This window comes from Salmo salar, chromosome ssa14 (assembly GCF_905237065.1).
Source record: "Salmo salar chromosome ssa14, Ssal_v3.1, whole genome shotgun sequence".
NCBI lineage: Eukaryota > Metazoa > Chordata > Actinopteri > Salmoniformes > Salmonidae > Salmo > Salmo salar.
Window position 1 is genome coordinate 47,936,485 of NC_059455.1, and position 21,192 is coordinate 47,957,676.

The window sequence follows — 21,192 nt, forward strand, 5'->3', positions numbered from 1 at the left end:
TACTGGATTGATCCTAACCAGGGCTGTACTGGAGACTCCTTCAAGGTCTACTGTAACTTCACTGCTGGAGGAGAGACCTGTATCTACCCTGACAAGAAGTCCGCTGGCGTACGTTTCCATTGGTCATTTCTGGAAAAGAATGTCTAGAATGTCTGTAATGCCTATAGATACAAAAAAGGTTTCCAAATGGGTCCTTCGGCTGTCCCCATAGGAGAACCCTTTTCGGTTACAGTTAAAACCAGTTATGATTCTAAGTAGAACCCTTTTGGGTTCCATGTAGAGCCCTATGTAGAAAGGAACCCAAAAAGGGTTCTTCTATGGGGACAGCCGAAGAACCCTTTAAGGTTCTAGATAGTACCTTTTTTCTGAGTGTACGGTAGTTAATATGAACTATTTAACAATTTTATACTCAGTGTTTTACTGTCTATTTAGGATGTAGATCTATAGAACTTTTTTTATTTTAACCTTTATTTTACTAGGCAAGTCAGTTATGAACAAATTCTTATTTACAATGACAGCCTAGGAACAGTGGGTTAACTGCCTTGTTCAGGGGGCAGAACGACAGATTTTTACCTTGTCAGCTCGGGGATTTGATCTAGCAACCTTGTGGCTACCTCCCCTACACTCTAACCACTAGGTTACCTGCCGCCCCTACACTCTAACCACTAGGCTACCTGCCGCCCCTACACTCTAACCACTAGGTTACCTGCCGCCCCTACACTCTAGCCACTAGGCTACTTGCCGCCCCTACACTCTAACCACTAGGCTACCTACCGCCCCTACACTCTAACCACTAGGCTACCTGCCGCCCCTACACTCTAACCACTAGGTTACCTGCCGCCCCTACGCTCTAACCACTAGGCTACCTGCCGCCCCTACGCTCTAACCACTAGGCTACCTGCCGCCCCTACGCTCTAACCACTAGGCTACCTGCCGCCCCTACGCTCTAACCACTAGGCTACCTGCCGCCCCTACGCTCTAACCACTAGGTTACCTGTCGCCCCTACGCTCTAACCACTAGATTACCTGTCGCCCCTACGCTCTAACCACTAGGCTACCTGCCGCCCCTACGCTCTAACCACTAGGCTACCTGCCGCCCCTACGCTCTAACCACTAGGCTACCTGCCGCCCCTACGCTCTAACCACTAGGCTACCTGCCGCCCCTACGCTCTAACCACTAGGCTACCTGCCGCCCCTACGCTCTAACCACTAGGTTACCTGCCGCCCCTACGCTCTAACCACTAGGTTACCTTCCGCCCCTACGCTCTAACCACTAGGTTACCTGCCGCCTCCCTACACTCTAACCACTAGGTTACCTGCCGCCCCAACAGTGAACCTGCCGACCCCACAGTGAACATGTTGTTTTCTAACCTGGTAACCTGTTCATTCATCCATGGTGTTGTGTTTGTTCTGTGTAACAGGTCAGAATATCTAACTGGCCAAAAGAGTCTCCAGGATCATGGTTCAGTGAATTCAAACGTGGTAAAATAGTAAGTAGAGAAAATATCCAACTCTCAAAGCAGTTATACATGATCAAGTTTGAGATGTACAATAGACATTTCAAACTCAGGGCAAGATAACCTACAGTGAGACTAAATGTATCATCTCCATAACCCTCTGTACACCTTCCTCCCTCCTTCTACCAGTTGAACTATGTGGACATGGAGGAGAACACGATCCAGACAGTCCAGATGACCTTCCTGAAGCTGCTCAGCTCGTCAGCCCGTCAGAATTTCACCTACATCTGCCACCAGTCTGTAGCCTGGTACGATGCCAAGGCAGACGGCTACGACAAGGCTCTACGCTTCCTGGGCTCCAACGACGAGGAGATGTCCTATGATAACAACCCCTTCATCAAGGCCCTGTCGGACGGATGCTCGGTATGTAGTCTTAAAAAGTCAGATTTAGCTTGCAGCTTGGAGCTTCCATTGGAATTTGCATTAGTTCTATTAGAGATTCCATTTGTCCCATTGGAGATCCTATTGGTTCCATTGGTTCCATTATAGATTCCATTAGTGCCATTAAAGATTATGTTAGTGCCAACACAGATTCCATTGGTTCTATTAGAGATTATATTGGTTCCATTAGAGATTCCATTGTCTCCATTATAGATGCTATTGGTTCCATTAGAGATTCCATTGGAGATTCCATTAGAGATTCCATAAGTTCCATTGAAGATTCCATTGGTTCCATTGGAGATTTCATTGGTTCCATTGGAGATTCCATTAGTTTCATTGGAGATTTCATTGGTTCCATTAGAGATTCTGATTCTGATTATGGTCCCGTGTGGCTCAGTTGGTAGAGCATGGCATTTGCAACGCCAGGGTTCTGGGTTCGATTCTCACGGGGGACCAGTACGGAAAAAATAAATACATTTTTTTTTAAATGTATGCATTCACTACTGTCAGTCGCTCTGGATAAGAGCGTCTGCTAAATGACTAAAATGTAAATGTAGATTCCATTGGTTCCATTGGAGAGTTCATTAGAAATTCCATTGGTTCCATTGAAGATTTCATTAGAGATTCCATTAGTTCCATTGAGATTCCTTTAGTTCCATTGGAGATTTCAATAGTTCCATTGGAGATTTCAACAGTTCCATTGAGATTTCATTAGTTCCATTGGAGATTCCATTAGTTCCATTGGAGATTCCATTAGTTCCATTGGAGATTCCATTACTTCCATTGGATATTCCATTTGTTCCATTGGAGATTCCATTAGAGATTCCATTAGTTCCATTGAGATTCCATTAGTTCCATTAGGGATTCCATTAGTTCCATTAGAGATTCCATTAGTTCCATTGGAGATTCCACTAGTTCCATTGGAGATTCCACTAGTTCCATTGGAGATTCCATTAGTTCCATTGGAGATTTCATTGGTTCCATTAGAGATTCCATTGGTTCCATTGAGATTCCATTAGTTTCATTAGAGATTCCATTAGTTCCATTGAGATTCCTTTAGTTCCATTGAGATTCCTTTAGTTCCATTGGAGATTTCATTAGTTCCATTGGAGATTTCATTGGTTCCGTTAGAGATTCCATTAGTTCCATTGAGATTCCATTAGTTCCATTAGAGATTCCATTAGTTCCATTGAGATTCCATGAGTTCCATTGAGATTCCTTTAGTTCCATTGGAGATTTCATTAGTTCCATTGGAGATTTCATTAGTTCCATTGGAGATTCCATTGGTTCCGATGAAATTTCCATTAGTTCCATTGACATTCCATTAGTTCCATTGGAGATTCCATTGGTTCCGATGAAATTTCCATTAGTTCCATTGAGATGCCATTAGTTCCATTGGAGATTCCATAGGTTCCATTTTAGATTCCATTGGTTCCATTGGAGATTCCATTGGTTCCATTGGAGATTCCATTGGTTCAAATTAGAGATTCCTTTGGTTCCATTGGAGATTGCTAATTGGTCATCATATGGTAGTTCCTGGTAGATATTGATTGATCTTAGTATCTGCATTTGACACCACAATAACTCGTTGCCTCCCTTCCTCCTCCACTCCATCCCTCCCCCTCTCTCCCTCCCCTCTCCAGCTGAAGTCGGGCTACTCCAAGACGGTGATGGAGATCAACACTCCTCGCGTCGACCAAGTGCCCATCATCGATGTCATGTTTAATGACTTTGGCGACCCCAGCCAGCGGTTCGGGTTCGAGGTGGGCCCCGTCTGCTTCATGGGCTAGGACCTGACCACCCCCTGAACCCTAACCCCCCCGAACCAGCTGAAGGACAGTGTTAGAGGGCTTCTGTTCCATGCATGCATTGTACTGCTGACTGAGTACCTGACATCCATCAATCACCCTGTTCTCTCCTAGACCTGACCTGGCCTTGTCTCAGGGGCTCTAAAAAAAACCTGTGTTTTATATCATTGATATGATCAGACCACCAGCATCAGACCACCAGCACGCTGCCCTCCCCCATTGAACAACAGGCCCCCCCTCTGCCCTACCCACTATAGAACAACATGCCCCCCCTCTCCCCTATCATAGAAGCATTGTCCCAGGGGAATACTCCTCGCCCTTGTAGGGCCAATCACGTAATGACTTTAACTTGTAACGAGAGGAAGTGACATCAGGAATAAAGGACGTTTGATGCCGTGGACGGACAGTGGCGCACTTTCAGCAAACAGAGGGAGGACCCACTCGCCCCAACCCTCAAAAACCTCTTTTTCTCCTCCTTGTCTCCCCTCTCCTCACCCCTTACCTTGATTAGAGGGAGGATCCACTCACCCCACCCAAGCCCCCTTCCCTCCCCTCATCTCACCTCTTGTCCTTACCCCTTTTCCCCCCAACCACCCTTCCTTCCCTGTCTCCTCCCTCCTCCCTCCCCCAGCCCAGCCTCCCTGTCTGGTAGCTCCAGTGCTGTTCCAGATACAACCACAGAGGTGCTTTTGTGCGGAACACAGAACACCAAAGGTGCTACAACAAAAAAAAAGTGAATTTTGCAAAAACTGTAATTATTATTATTATTATTATTATTTTGTACAATACTGTTCTCTTTCTGAATCCACTCTTCAAAAAAGAAACTTGCATGTGTACCAAAGCTCTTAATATTAATGTTTTAATAAATGTTGGTTTTAAACTATATAGAAAATAAATTTGCAATAAATATATTTGTTTGTGTTAAATATCTGTTGAGAAACAAATGGGTAAGTAAGTAATACTAGGTTGTTGTGTTTGGGATACAGTGTAATATCAGCAATACAAATAATTATGAAGAATCTCCTTTGTAAATATTGACCATTATAAAGCACTTACAGCATTATTCTCCCCCTCCAAGACTATACTATACTCTACAGTAAGGGTTATATACATAGTTGGCTTATATACAGTAAGGGTTACTAAACCAAACTGGACTACAACCACCTCAAACCATGTTGTCTCATAACTGACTTGTTGTTGTTGTTTTAAACTATTACTTCCTGTTTTGATTATTTGTGCCCACTAAATCAGGAATTTAAGATTGCAGAGTAATTTAAAATGAGTAATGTAAAAATGTCCACAAAGCCAGTACATATGCACTCAACAAGCTTATTCTGCCAGATAGATTTTATCCCACAGAATGGTATACCTCAATCGCTCTATGTACATTAATGTTGAGATGATATAGGATGGATAACAAAGCCTGTATATACCTTGATTTGTACAATTAAGTTAATATATTTGGGCGGGGAATTATTTTTAAAGGAAAGAAAAATACTTCTTGTCTATTTCCTAACAGTTTGTGAATGATGCCAAATAAATTAGCCCTTAATAGTTGGACCGTTTCTGTAACAGTAATGAGGAAGTGTTTTCATGTGCTTTTGATGGTTGATTCATATTAAAACTGGATTCTGAACAATGTGTTGATTTGACCGTCTGTATTGTTCACTCTCTAGAGGGATTATAATTCCTTGTGATATTTCCATGTTGCTTTATTTTGACAGATTATTTTCCTTTCGTCAAAGGATTAAATAATCCTAATCCTAATCTTTGTCAGATTAGGCTAAACTATGGTGTGATAGGTTTTATAGATGGGTTAGCTGACAAAATCAGGAAAAACGATACGCAAACTTCAATGGGGCAGAAGTACCTGTATTGTTGTGATTCTGGATGACAAGAAGCTGCCATGTGGGGAATCGTAGGTGGTTTGTTTCAGCTACATCTGCATTGCTTGCTGTTTGGGGTTTTAGGCTGGGTTTCTGTACAGCACTTTGTGACATCAGCTGATGTAAAATGGGCTTTATAAATAGATTTTATTTGATTGAGCTACTTTCATCTTGTTCTTGATACCATGCCTTTTTCTAGGTATTTTGACTGATGTCACATCTATGATAATATGGCTAAACTTAGCTAGCTAGCTAACCAACAACTGTAACAATGTATTTGAGAGACAACAAGTGTTCATTGTGAAAATGTATTTATGTTTTCAATAAACATTGGAGATTAAATATAGTTTACATGTTATCAACAATCTAAGCCAACCACGTCTGTTTTTCCCCATAGTTGCGCACACGTCGATTTTGTTGCTAAACAACCAACCCGTCTATCGCTACTGTTCTACCCACAATGCCGAGCTGCACCCCTACTGGTCCTGTCTCTCCAAGTGCCTCTCTCTTTCTCTGACTCAGACTTTGATCATGATGTTAGCATCTCCCTCTCCTTTCTTCCTTCATAGTAACAGTTTAAATAGAGAGTAAATAAAACCTTTCAAACCTGTGAAACGATGTTTACAGTTTATTGTAAAAATCTGAAATAAATGTTTTGGTAACTTGCCAAAATGCTTGAAGACATCTCTTAAATAATGTGGAACGAGTGTGAGTGGAGAAAATTCTCTCTCACACATATTATAATATAAATAACTTTTGCTGAACCATAACTGTGAGTGTTGATAGAAGTGATACAACCCACTTTGTCTCCGGTCTGGCGTCCACCCTTACAAAAAAGATTGCAGTTACAGTGCAGTATAACTGCAGTATGCTCCAAATACTGCATCCAAAATAACACCGTTTTTTTTTTTTTAACTGCAGTCATTTTGCAGTGTAACTGCAGTTATTCTGCAATTACTGCCTCCAAAATACCACAGTCGAATGCAGTTACTGCACTTCTAATGCAGTTTCAAAACTGCAATTTTTTGTTGTAAGGGCTATGCTCTCCAGAATCTAACAGTGTTCAGCAGACAGTCCTTGAGTACCCCACGATTTTACACTGTTGTCTTGACTAGCCCCACACAAGGAGCCGTTCTCTCAGACACAGATCACACCTAGTCCTGGACCAAAGTAACCTGGTCCACTATTACACTTGGTCCTGGACTAAAGTATCCTGGTCCACCATTACACCTGTTCCTGGACTAAAGTATCCTGGTCCACTATTACACCTGGTCCTGGACTAAAGTATCCTGGTCCACTATGACACCTGTTCCTGGACTAAAGTATCCTGGTCCACTATTACACCTGGTCCTGGACTAAAGTATCCTGGTCCACTATTACACCTGGTCCTGGACTAAAGTATCCTGGTCCACTATTACACCTGTTCCTGGACTAAAGTATCCTGGTCCACTATTACACCTGGTCCTGGACTAAAGTATCCTGGTCCACTATTACACCTGGTCCTGGACTAAAGTATCCTGGTCCACTATTACACCTGTTCCTGGACTAAAGTATCCTGGTCCACTATTACACCTGGTCCTGGACTAAAGTATCCTGGTTCACCATTACACCTGGTCCTGGACTAAAGTATCCTGGTTCACCATTACACCTGGTCCTGGACTAAAGTATCCTGGTCCACTATTACACCTGGTCCTGGACTAAAGTATCCTGGTCCACTATTACACCTGGTCCTGGACTAAAGTATTCTGGTTCACCATTACACCTGGTCCTGGACTAAAGTATCCTGGTCCACCATTACACCTGGTCCTGGACTAAAGTATCCTGGTCCACCATTACACCTGGTCCTGGACTAAAGTATCCTGGTCCACTATTCTGAGCCTATCACACTTGATTTACTTCACTTCACACAGAATGGAAGATCAGGATGTTCCAACGAAGCTAACTAAAAAGCAATTTTTAATGGAGAGTCTGTAAATGCTTTTTAGTCTTGTACTAAGCTTAATATGTGTCTGGGGAAACTGGCCCCTGACGTGTGGAACTTGGGGCCTATTACTCAGAGGCTGGGTTTCAGAAGACAAACAAATTATTCTCTTCCTACATAATTAGTCCTGTTTCTGTGTGGGACTAAAGGGTCAAGACAGCGACACACACACACACACACACACACACACACACACACACACACACACACACACACACACACACACACACACACACACACACTGTGCACACAAACACACTGTGCACACACACACTCTCTCTCTCTCTCTCTCTCTCTCTCTCTCTCTCTCACTCACTCACTCACTCACTCACTCACTCACTCACACACACACACACATACACATTGGACTGTGTTACTAATGAGGCAGATGAATCACCAGATATTGAGCTTCATAGAGACAGCCATGACAGAACTGTGAATGCACTGTGTTCTCCACAGTCAACAACAACAACAACAATAACAACAACAACAACTATTTGAGCGTGTTTATTTGTTATACATTAATATTTGTTTAGTTATAATAGTTTAACTGCGTCTCTATATTTCTTGGTATGGTTGAACCGAGCATATCTCTTTGCTGTGACGTTACGTTAACTACAGTAAAAGGTCTTCGCGTTAATAACAGAAATACGTTAAGCATCTGTCAGCTGATCCATCCATGTCCCTATTAATCCCTCAAACAGAAGACGCATGGCGTTAACTCTGACAAAACAGTTGGATTCAACATCAGGAGAACAAGGCTGATAAGACACCAGACACTTCCTGCCTCTTGTCTCAAATATTTTTTTTCCTTTTTAAAATTGGTGATTGTTGTAACTCTTCAGTCCCCCCCCCGTCCCCCCCCCGTTGCAACCCTGTTTTTGTGAAGTGGAGCTTGGAGACAGACAGGCAGACAGACAGACAGACAGACAGACAGACAGACAGACAGACAGACAGACAGACAGACAGACAGACAGACAGACAGACAGACAGACGACAGACAGACAGACAGACAGACAGACAGACAGACAGACAGACAGACAGACAGACAGACAGACAGACAGACAGACAGACAGACAGACAGACAGACAGACAGACAGACAGTGACACAGCAAATTTGTGGGTGTTAAAATCTCAGTATTGAGGTAAATAGTGTTATGAGTGATATATATGAATGTTGATTCTAGTGGAGTTAACATCAGTGGGATTTGAATTGACACCACCTGTGGTGAGTAAACTAAGTGTTATTTGAATCAGAGTGGAATCAACACCACCTGGTGTTAATTTCCGTGAACTCTCTCAGAGTGAAAAAGACATGGGAGGGGCCTTATTATCATATTTCCCAGCATGTTTTGTTGCAGGCTGTTTTTTTTTTAGAATAGTTTGTTTTAATATCTATGTTTCTGCATGCACATTAAATGATTAATTGATCTTATACTACACAAAGCTAAATAACATATTTTTCTAAACTAATCCAATCTGTAGGTAATTGAACTTATTTCACCCATTATTGACATGGTTATTTCAGTTTAGATGGTTTAGGTAGTCTCATTTATCAGTCTTCCCTTCCTTAGCAGTCATTCTAACTGCAGATTACAGCTGATTAAAAGGTCCAATTGTCGGACATCCTAACTCTGGCTGGATTCCAATAGGAAATTCTAAAACACTTTGCAAGCCAGCATAATGTGACTTGCTGATGTGGGCTGCAAACCAGGAGTTTCAGATCCCTGTGTTAGGATAAAACTAGGCTGTCGGAGTATGTTATTGTGAAACAAAGTAATGTCATTATCATAAAAGAATTACATGTGTGTGATCAAATATTGATTTGATTCACTAGCAAACACAGTCATGGGTTGGTACCGGTACCTAAAAAAATTAACTCGAAAGATACCCAGGCAAAGAAATATGCAAATATAGGCTTTACACCTTACAATGCTAAAACAACACCCAAAACGAGTTTCCATAACACCACAGGTGTTAATTCCCTAACACTAATAAAGTGTAACTGCATCGGCTCTAATAAAGTGTTAATTTAAGTCGGGAATTTGCAACACTCGTTGTGTTTGAGACCTATCACTCTGAAACGGTTAGTTTATCAACACTTTGAAAAGTGTTAGTTTAACACTATTTGAGATGACATAATGTGTTGACATAATGTGTTCAAATTCCGATTGTTAATTTGCTGTGAGTGGACCGATGAGGCAAGTGTCGCTAAATGATGTCATATCCGCTCTGCAGGTCCCTGTACATCACTGAGGTTTTCACCACCCGTTCTGTTCCGCTGCCACATATTTCCACATCTCACACTCAGTCACGAGCAGCTGGTGTTGTTTCCAGTCCCCGCGCTGCCCACATGGCTTGCGCGTACTGAGCGGTGATGAATGTGATGACTAGTCTGGCACGGATCTACCCTCCCTCTCTTTCTCTGGAATCTTGGTATTAAAAACGGCAGGCGTATTTTTACCGTTATTTTTTTCTGCAGAACCTCAAGCCATTCTCCACGCTGACTGAGTGACGGGTTGAAACACACAGGGAAAGAGGACAAGGGTGACCTGTTTGCGGGCAGAATGCGACCGCTATCCATGGTGCTGAATCCTCTGCTGTTTCTGTTGACGTTCGGCTACTGCCCTTCTGTGGTGAGTTGAGTTACACCGACTGCCCTTTTCATCTGCAAGACACTGGGCTATACTTCAGAGATTAGCTTAGATTAAAACAACTGCATAACTATACTTTTAGATAGATGGACTGATGTGATTTGAAGTTCGTATTAAAATGTGTGGTGTTGGAATGATATATGTTGTTCTGCGCAAGGGGTGATGTAGTTGATGTTGGACTGGGCAGGGCAGGGGTGATGTAGTTGATGTTGGACTGGGCAGAGCAGGGGTGATGTAGTTGATGTTGGTCTGGGCAGGGGTGATGTAGTTGATGTTGGTCTGGGCAGGGGTGATGTAGTTGATGTTGGACTGGGCAGGGCAGGTGTGATGTAGTTGATGTTGGTCTGGGCAGGGCAGGGGTGATGTAGTTGATGTTGGTCTGGGCAGGGGTGATGTAGTTGATGTTGGACTGGGCAGGGGTGATGTAGTTGATGTTGGACTGGGCATTGGTGATGTAGTTGATGTTGGTCTGGGCAGGGGTGATGTAGTTGATATTGGTCTGGGCATGGGTGATGTTGTTGATGTTGGACTGGGCAGGGGTGATGTAGTTGATGTTGGGCTGGGCAGGGCAGGGGTGATGTAGTTGATGTTGGACTGGGCAGGGGTGATGTAGTTGATGTTGGACTGGGCAGGGGTGATGTAGTTGATGTTGGTCTGGGCAGGGGTGATGTAGTTGATGTTGGACTGGGCAGGGGTGATATAGTTGATGTTGGGCTGGGCAGGGGTGATGCAGTTGATGTTGGTCTGGGCAGGGGTGATGTAGTTGATGTTGGACTGGGCAGGGGTGATGTAGTTGATGTTGGACTGGGCAGGGGTGATGTAGTTGATGTTGGACTGGGCAGGGCAGGGGTGATGTAGTTGATGTTGGTCTGGGCAGGGGTGATGTAGTTGATGTTGGTCTGGGCAGGGCAGGGGTGATGTAGTTGATGTTGGACTGGGCAGGGCAGGGGTGATGTAGTTGATGTTGGTCTGGGCAGGGGTGATGTAGTTGATGTTGGTCTGGGCAGGGGTGATGTAGTTGATGTTGGGCTGGGCAGGGGTGATGTAGTTGATGTTGGGCTGGGCAGGGGTGATGTAGTTGATGTTGGGCTGGGCAGGGGTGATGTAGTTGATGTTGGACTGGGCAGGGGTGATGTAGTTGATGTTGGTCTGGGCAGGGGTTATGTAGTTGAAGTTGGACTGGGCAGGGTACGGGTGATGTAGTTGATGTTGGACTGGGCAGGGCAGGGGTGATGTAGTTGATGTTGGTCTGGGCAGGGGTGATGTAGTTGATGTTGGTCTGGGCAGGGCAGGGGTGATGTAGTTGATGTTGGGCTGGGCAGGGGTGATGTAGTTGATGTTGGACTGGGCAGGGGTGATGTAGTTGATGTTGGGCTGGGCAGGGGTGATGTAGTTGATGTTGGTCTGGGCAGGGGTGATGTAGTTGATGTTGGTCTGGGCAGGGGTGATGTAGTTGATGTTGGGCTGGGCAGGGGTGATGTAGTTGATGTTGGGCTGGGCAGGGGTGATGTAGTTGATGTTGGGCTGGGCAGGGGTGATGTAGTTGATGTTGGACTGGGCAGGGGTGATGTAGTTGATGTTGGTCTGGGCAGGGGTGATGTAGTTGAAGTTGGACTGGGCAGGGACGGGTGATGTAGTTGATGTTGGTCTGGGCAGGGGTGATGTAGTTGATGTTGGGCTGGGCAGGGGTGATGTAGTTGATGTTGGACTGGGCAGGGGTGATGTAGTCGATGTTGGTCTGGGCAGGGGTGATGTAGTTGATGTTGGGCTGGGCTGGGCAGGGCAGGGGTGATGTAGTTGATGTTGGTCTGTGCAGGGGTGATGTAGTTGATGTGTATGTGTATGTCTTACAAAAGCCATAGATCTGAGTGAATCGAGAAACTAGATTTTTTTTGTTCACAACGTCTGACAGCTTTCTGTGACAGCTATCTGTGACAGCTGTAAAGGGAATACAAAGAAACAGAAATGCTTTTCCATTCTGTTAACTGTTGCATTGGTTTTAAATTCATTTTTCTGTCATACGTTTGTGGGCAAATTTAGTTAAACATAGAACTCATAAATGTATTATAATTCTAATGTCCCCTATTCTGTACTGTTTAAACTACACTGATGTCAGACAGGTTGTCCAGTCTCCAACACTCCTCTATCTCTCTGTCCCTCTCTCTCTGTCCCTCTCTCTCTGTCCCTCTCAATATCTCTCTGTCCCTCTCTATATCTCTCTGTCCCTCTCTCTCTGTCCCTCTCTATATCTCTCTATCCCTCTCGCTCTGTCCCTCTGTCCCTCTCTCTCTGTCCCTCTCTCTATATCTCTCTATCCCTCTCGCTCTGTCCCTCTCTCTCTGTCCCTCTCTCTATATCTCTCTGTACCTCTGTCCCTCTCGCTCTGTCCCTCTCGCTCTGTCCCTCTCTATCTCTTTCTCAGTGCATTCGGAAAGTATTCAGACTCCTTGACTTTTTCCAAATTTTGTTACGTTACAGCCTTATTCTTAAATGGATTCAAATAGTTGTTTTCCCTCATTAATCTACAGACAATACCCCATAATAGCATAGCAAAAAAAACATTTGGGGAAATGTTTGCAAATGTATAAATAAAAAGATATATCACATTTACGTAAGTATTCAGACCCTTTACCCTTTGTTGAAGCACCTTTGGCAGCGATTACAGCCTCGAGTCTTCTTGGGTATGAGGGTACAAGCTCGTTTTTGGGGAGTTTCTCCCATTCTTCTCTGCAGATCCTCTCAAGCTCTGTCAGGTTGGATGGGGAAAGTCACTGCACAGCTATTGGGTTCAAGTCCGGGCTCTGGCTGGGCCACTCAAGGCCATTCAGACACTTGTCCCGAAGCAACTCCTTTGTTGTCTTGGCTGTGAGCTTAGGGTCGTTGTCCTGTTGGAAGGTGAACCTTTTAATGGAGAATCTGTAAATGCTTTTTAGTCTTGGACTAAGCTTAATATGTGTCTGGGGAAACTGGCCCCTGACGTGTGGAACTTGGGGTCTATTACTCAGAGACTGGGTTTCAGAAGACAAACAAACGATTATCTTCCTATATAATTAGTCCTGTTTCTGTGTGGGACTAAAGGCTCAAGACAGCGCACACACACACACACACACACACACACACACACACACACACACACACACACACACACACACACACACACACACACACACACACACACACACCTCAAGGATGATCAATGGAAAAAGGATGCACCTGAGCTCAATTTCGAGTCTCATATCAAAGTGTGAGGATCGATGCTGGAGACAGGAAGCAGGTACAGGGAGAACATTTAATTAACCACGGACATGACACAGGACAGGAACAGCGTCTGGACAGGAGAAAAAATAACGACGTCAATGCTGACACAAATCAAATCAAATTTATTTGTCACATACACATGGTTAGCAGGTGTTAATGCAAGTGTAGCGAAATGCTTGTGCTTCTAGTTCCAACCATGCAGTAATATCTAACAAGTAATCTAACCTAACAAACTCACAACAACTACCTTATACACACAAGTGTAAAGGAATGAATAAGAATATGTACATAAAAATATATAAATGAGTGATGGCCGAACGGCATAGGCAAGATGCAGTAGATGGTATAGAGTACAGTATATACATATGAGATGAGTAATGTAGGGTATGTAAACATTATATAAAGTGGCATTGTAAAGTGGCCAGTGATACATTTAATTACATCAAGATGCAGTAGATGGTATAGAGTACAGTATATACATATGAGATGAGCAATGTAGGACATGTAAACATTATATGAAGTGGCATTGTTTAAAGTGGCTAGTGATACATTTAATTACATCAGATGGCAAGATGCAGTAGATGGTATAGAGTACAGTATATACATATGAGATGAGTAATGTAGGGTATGTAAACATTATATAATATAAAGTGGCTAGTGATAAATTGATTACATCAATTTTACCATTATTAAAGTGGGTGGAGTTGAGTCAGTATGTTGGTAGCAGCCACTCAATGTTAGTGATGGCTGTTTAACAGTCTGATGGCCTTGAGATAGAAGCTGTTTTTCAGTCTCTCGGTCCCAGCTTTGATGCACCTGTACTGACCTCGCCTTCTGGATGTTAGCGGGGTGACCAGGCAGTGGCTCGGGTGGTTGTTGTCCTTGATGATTTTTTTGGCCTTCCTGTGACATCGGGGGGGTGTAGGTGTCCTGGAGGGCAGGTAGTTTGCACCCGGTGATGCGGTGTGCAGACCTCACTACCCTCTGGAGAGCCTTACGGTTAAGGGCGGAGCATCTGCCATACCAGGCGGTGATACAGCCCGACAGGATGCTCTCGATTGTGCATCAGTAAAAGTTTGTGAGTGTTTTTGGTGACAAGCCAAATTTCTTCAGCCTCCTGAGGTTGAAGAGGCGCTGTTGTGCCTGCTTCACCACACTGTCTGTGTGGGTGGACCATTTCAGTTTGTCCGTGATGTGTACGTCGAGGAACTTAAAACTTTCCACCTTCTCTACTGCTGTCCTGTCGATGTGGATAGGGACGTGCTCCCTCTGCTGTTTCCTGAAGTCCACGATCATCTCCTTTGTTCTGTTGATGTTGAGTGAGAGGTTGTTTTCCTAACACCACACTCCGAGTGCCCTCACCTCCTCCCTGTAGGCCGTCTCGTCGGGAATAACGTGAGGAGCAGACAAATAAGGAGGGGGTAATCAACAAAGTAATGGAGTCCAGGTGAGTCCAATATTGCGCAGCGGCGCTTAATGATGGTGACAGGTGTGCGTAATGATGGTGACAGGTGCGCGTAATGATGATCACAGATGCGAGTAATGATGGTGACAGGTGCGCATAGTGATGGTGACAAATGCGCGTAATGATGATGACAGGTGCGCGTAATGATGGTGACAGGTGTACGTAATGATGGTCACAGGTGCGAGTAATGATGTGACAGGTGCGCGTAATGATGGTGACAGGTGCGCATAATGATGGTGACAGGTGCGCGTAAGATGGTGACAGGTGTGCGTAATGATGGTGACAGGTGTGCGTAATGAAGGGCAGCCTGGCGCTCAAGAGGGTTAGCAGGAGCAGGAGTGACAGCAAAGGGTATTTCTGTTTTGTTTGTATTTGTAATAAAATGCATACATTTCTAAAAACCTGCTTTCGATTTGTCATAATGGGGTACTGTGTGTAGATTGATGAGGACAATTTTTTTTTTAAACAATTTTAGAATGAGGCTGTAATGTAAAAATATGAAAAAAATAAAGGGGTCTGTATCTCTCTCTCTCTCTACCTCTCTCATTCTCTATACCTCCTCTCTCTCTCTCTCTCTCTCTACCTCCTCTCTCTCTCTCTCTACCTCCTCTCTCTCTCTCTCTACCTCCTCTCTCTCTCTCTCTCTCTACATATCTCTTTCTCTAGAACTCCCCTCTCTCTCTCTCTCTCTACCTCCTCTCTCTCTCTACCTCCTCTCTCTCTCTTGTACCTCCTCTCTCTACCTCTCTCTCTTCTCTCTCTCTCTCTACCTCCTCTCTCTCTCTCTCTCTACCTCTCTCTATACCTCCTCGCTCTCTCTCTCTCTTTCTCTTTCTCTACCTCCTCTCTCTCTCTCTCTGCCTCTCTCTATACCTCCTCTCTCTCTCGCTCTCTACCTCCTCTCTCTCTCTACCTCCTCTCTCTCACTTTCTCTCTCTCTCTCTCTCTCTCTCTCTTTCCCCTCTCTCTCTACCTCCTCTCTCTCTCTACCTCCTCTCTCTACCTCTCTCTACCTCCTCTCTCTACCTCTCTCTCTACCTCCTCTCTCTCTCTCTCTACCTCCTCTCTCTCTCTACCTCCTCTCTCTCTCTCTCTACCTATCTCTTTCTCTATACCTCCCCTCTCTCTCTCTCTCTCTCTCTCTCTCTCTCTACCTCCTCTCTCTCTCTACCTCCTCTCTCTACCTCTCTCTCTCCTCTCACTCTCTCTACCTCCTCTCTCTCTCTCTCTCTACCTCCTCTCTCTCTCTCTCTACCTCCTCTCTCTCTACCTCCTCTCTCTCTCTCTACCTATCTCTTTCTCTATACCTCCCCTCTCTCTCTCCCTCTCTCTCTCTCTCTCTCTCTCTCTACCTCCTCTCTCTCTACCTCCTCTCTCTCACTCTCTCTCTCTCTCTCTCTCTCTACCTCCTCTCTCTCTACCTCAAATCAAATTCAAATCAAATTTATTTTTATATAGCCCTTCGTACATCAGCTGATATCTCAAAGTGCTGTACAGAAACCCAGCCTAAAACCCCAAACAGCAAGCAAAGCATGTGAAAGAAGCACGGTGGCTAGGAAAAACTCCCTAGGAAAAACTCCCTAGAAAGGCCAAAAACCTAGGAAGAAACCTAGAGAGGAACCAGGCTATGAGGGGTGGCCAGTCCTCTTCTGGCTGTGCAGTGTGGATATTATAACAGAACATGGTCAAGATGTTAAAATGTTAAAATGTTCATAAATGACCAGCATGGTCAAATAATAATAATCATAGTAGTTGTCGAGGGTGCAACAAGCACGTCCGGTGAACAGGTCAGGGTTCCATAGCCGCAGGCAGAACAGTTGAAACTGGAGCAGCAGCACGGCCAGGTGGACTGGGGACAGCAAGGAGTCATCATACCAGGTAGTCCTGAGGCATGGTCCTAGGGCTCAGGTCCTCCGAGAGAAAGACAGAAAGAGAGAATTAGAGAGAGCATATTTAAATTCACACAGGACACCGGATAAGACAAGAGAAATACTCCAGATGTAACAGACTGACCCTAGCCCCCCGACACATAAACTACTGCAGCATAAATAATGGAGGCTGAGACAGGAGGGATCAGAAGACACTGTGGCCCCATCCGATGATACCCCCGGACAGGGCCAAACAGGCAGGATATAACCCCACCCACTTTACCAAAGCACAGCCCCCACACCACTAGAGGGATGTCTCCAAATACCAACTTACCGTCCGAAGACAAGGCCGAGTATAGCCCACAACGATCTCCGCCATGGCACAACCCAAGGGGGGGCGCCAACCCAGACAGGAAGACCACGTCAGTGACTCAACCCACTCAAGTGACGCACCCCTCCCATGGACGGCATGGAAGAACACCAGTAAGCCAGTGACTCAGCCCCTGTAAAAGGGTTAGAGGCAGAGAATCCCAGTGGAAAGAGGGGAACCGGCAAGGCAGAGACAGCAAGGGCGGTTCGTTGCTCCAGCCTTTCCATTCACCTTCACACTCCTGGGCCAGACTATACTTAATCATAGGACCTACTGAAGAGATAAGTCTTCAGTAAAGACTTAAAGGTTGAGACTGAGTCTGCGTCTCTCACATTGGTAGGCAGACCATTCCATAAAAATGGAGCTCTATAGGAGAAAGCCCTACCTCCAGCCGTTTGCTTAGAAATTCTAGGGACAATTAGGAGGTCTGCGTCTTGTGACCGTAGCGTACGTGTAGGTATGTACGGCAGGACCAAATCGGAAAGATAGGTAGGAGCAAGCCCATGTAATGCTTTATAGGTTAGCAGTAAAACCTTGAAATCAGCCCTTGCCTTAACAGGAAGCCAGTGTAGGGAGGCTAGCACTGGAGTAATATGATCAAATTTTTTGGTTCTAGTCAGGATTCTAGCAGCCGCATTTAGCACTCCTTACTGAAGTTTATTTAGTGCTTTATCCAGGTAGCCGGAAAGTAGAGCATTGCAGTAGTCCAGCCTAGAAGTAACAAAAGCATGGATTAATTTTTCTGCGTCATTTTTGGACAGAAAGTTTCTGATTTTTGCAATGTTACGTAGATGGAAAAAAGCTGTCCTTGAAACAGTCTTGATATGTTCTTCAAAAGAGAGATCAGGGTCCAGAGTAACGCCGAGGTCCTTCACAGTTTTATTTGAGACGACTGTACAACCATCCAGATTAATTGTCAGATTCAACAGAAGATCTCTTTGTTTCTTGGGACCTAGAACAAGCATCTCTGTTTTGTCCGAGTTTAAAAGTAGAAAGTTTGCAGCCATCCACTTCTTTATGTCTGAAACACAGGCTTCTAGTGAGGGCAATTTTGGGGCTTCACCATGTTTCATTGAAATGTACAGCTCTGTGTCGTCCGCATAGCAGTGAAATTTAACATTATGTTTTCGAATGACATCCCCAAGAGGTAAAATATATAGTGAAAACAATAGTGGTCCTAAAACGGAACCTTGAGGAACACCGAAATTTACAATTGATTTGTCAGAGGACAAACCATTCACAGACACAAACTGATATCTTTCCGACAGATAAGATCTAAACCAGGCCAGAACTTGTCCATGTAGACCAATTTGGGTTTCCAATCTCTCCAAAAGAATGTGGTGATCGATGGTATCAAAAGCGGCACTAAGATCTAGGAGCACGAGAACAGATGCAGAGCCTCGGTCTGACGTCATTAAAAGGTAATTTACCACCTTCACAAGTACAGTCTCAGTGCTATGATGGGGTCTAAAACCAGACTGAAGCGTTTCGTATACATTGTTTGTCTTCAGGAAGGCAGTGAGTTGCTGTGCAACAGCTTTTTCTAACATTTTTGAGAGGAATGGAAGATTCGATATAGGCCAATAGTTTTTTATAATTTCTGGATCAAGATTCGGCTTTATCAAGAGAGGCTTTATTACTGCCACTTTTAGTGAGCTTGGTACACATCCGGTGGATAGAGAGCCGTTTATTATGTTCAACATAGGAGGGCCAAGCACAAGAAGCAGCTCTTTCAGTAGTTTAGTTGGAATAGGGTCCAGTATGCAGCTTGAGGGTTTGGAGGCCATGATTATTTTCATCATTGTGTCAAGAGATATAGTACTAAAACACTTTAGTATCTCCCTTGATCCTAGGTCCTGGCAGAGTTGTGTAGACTCAGGACAATGGAGCTTTGGAGGAATACCCAGATTTAAAGAGGAGTCTGTAATTTGCTTTCTAATGATCATGATCTTTTCCTCAAAGAAGTTCATAAATGTATTACTGCTGAAGTGAAAGCCATCCTCCATTTGCGAAGGCTGCTTTTTAGTTATCTTTGCGACAGTATCAAAAAGAAATTTAGGATTGTTCTTATTTTCCTCAATTAAGTTGGAAAAATAGGATGATCGAGCAGCAGTGAGGGCTCTTCGATACTGCACGGTACTGTCTTTCCAAGCTAGTCGGAAGACTTCCAGTTTGGTGTGGCGCCATTTCCGTTCCAATTTTCTGGAAGCTTGCTTCAGAGCTCGTGTATTTTCTGTATACCAGGGAGCTAGTTTCTTATGACAGATGTTTTTAGTTTTTAGGGGTGCAACTGCATCTAGGGTATTGCGCAAGGTTAAATTGAGTTCCTCGGTTAGGTGGTTAACTGATTTTTGTCCTCTGACGTCCTTGGGTAGGCAGAGGCAGTCTGGAAGGGCATCAAGGAATCTTTGGGTTGTCTGAGAATTTATAGCACGACTTTTAATGCTCCTTGGTTGGGGTCTGAGCAGATTATTTGTTGCAATTGCAAACGTAATAAAATGGTGGTCCGATAGTCCAGGATTATGAGGAAAAACATTAAGATCCACAACATTTATTCCATGGGACAAAACTAGGTCCAGAGTATGACTGTGGCAGTGAGTAGGTCCAGAGACATGTTGGACAAAACCCACTGAGTCGATGATGGCTCCGAAAGCCTTTTGGAGTGGGTCTGTGGACTTTTCCATGTGAATGTTAAAGTCACCAAAAATTAGAATATTATCTGCTATGACTACAAGATCCGATAGGAATTCAGGGAACTCAGTGAGGAACACTGCATATGGCCCAGGAGGCCTGTAAACAGTAGCTATAAAAAGTGATTGAGTAGGCTGCATAGATTTCATGACTAGAAGCTCAAAAGACGAAAACGTCATTGTTTTTTTTTTGTAAATTGAAATTTGCTATCGTAAATGTTAGCAACACCTCCGCCTTTGCCGGATGCACGGGGGTATGGTCACTAGTGTAACCAGGGGGTGAGGCCTCATTTAACACAGTAAATTCATCAGGCTTAAGCCATGTTTCAGTCAGGCCAATCACATCAAGATTATGATCAGTGATTAGTTCATTGACTATAACTGCCTTGGAAGTGAGGGATCTAACATTAAGTAACCCAATTTTGAGATGTGAGGTATCACAATCTCTTTCAATAATGGCAGGAATGGAGGAGGTCTTTATACTAGTGAGATTGCTAAAGCGAACACCGCCATTTTTAATTTTGCCCAACCTAGATCGAGGCACAGACACGGTCTCAATGGGGAAAGCTGAGCTGACTACGCTGACTGTGCTAGTGGCAGACTCCACTAAGCTGGCAGGCTGGCTAACAGCCTGCTGCCTGGCCTGCACCCTATTTCATTGTGGAGCTAGAGGAGTTAGAGCCCTGTCTATGTTCGTAGATAAGATGAGAGCACCCCTCCAGCTAGGATGGAGTCCGTCACTCCTCAACAGGCCAGGCTTGGTCCTGTTTGTGGGTGAGTCCCAGAAAGAGGGCCAATTATCTACAAATTCTATCTTTTGGGAGGGGCAGAAAACGGTTTTCAACCAGCGATTGAGTTGTGAGACTCTGGTGTAGAGCTCATCACTCCCCCTAACTGGGAGGGGGCCAGAGACAATTAATCGATGCCGACACATCTTTCTAGCTGATTTACACGCTGAAGCTATGTTGCGCTTGGTGACCTCTGACTGTTTCATCCTAACATCGTTGGTGCCGACGTGGATAACAATATCTCTATACTCTCTACACTCGCCAGTTTTAGCTTTAGCCAGCACCGTCTTTAGATTAGCCTTAACGTCGGTAGCCCTGCCCCCTGGTAAACAGTGTATGATCGCTGGATGATTAGTTTTAAGTCTAATACTGCGGGTAATGGAGTCGCCAATGACTAGGGTTTTCAATTTGTCAGAGCTAATGGTGGGAGCCGTCGGCGTCTCAGACCCCACAACGGGAGGAGTAGACACCAGAGAAGTCTCGGCCTCCGACTCCGACTCGCTTAATGGGGAGAACCGGTTGAAAG

General features: G+C 44.5%; 1 protein-coding gene across 1 annotated transcript in view; it reads left to right on the forward strand.

The window, feature by feature from the left end:
* The window catches only part of LOC106569492 (collagen alpha-1(XI) chain), a 177,051-nt gene extending 171,704 nt beyond the window's left edge, over window positions 1–5,347 (forward strand). Inside the window, exons 61-64 of the mRNA XM_045694502.1 lie at window positions 1–108; window positions 1,422–1,490; window positions 1,647–1,880; window positions 3,542–5,347. The exon at window positions 1–108 is cut by the window's left edge and continues 5 nt beyond it. Of these exons, the coding sequence (XP_045550458.1) occupies window positions 1–108; window positions 1,422–1,490; window positions 1,647–1,880; window positions 3,542–3,688 (558 nt within the window). The 3' untranslated portion in view covers window positions 3,689–5,347. The remainder of the gene's footprint in view (window positions 109–1,421; window positions 1,491–1,646; window positions 1,881–3,541) is intronic.
* The last annotated feature ends 15,845 nt before the right edge of the window (window positions 5,348–21,192 follow it).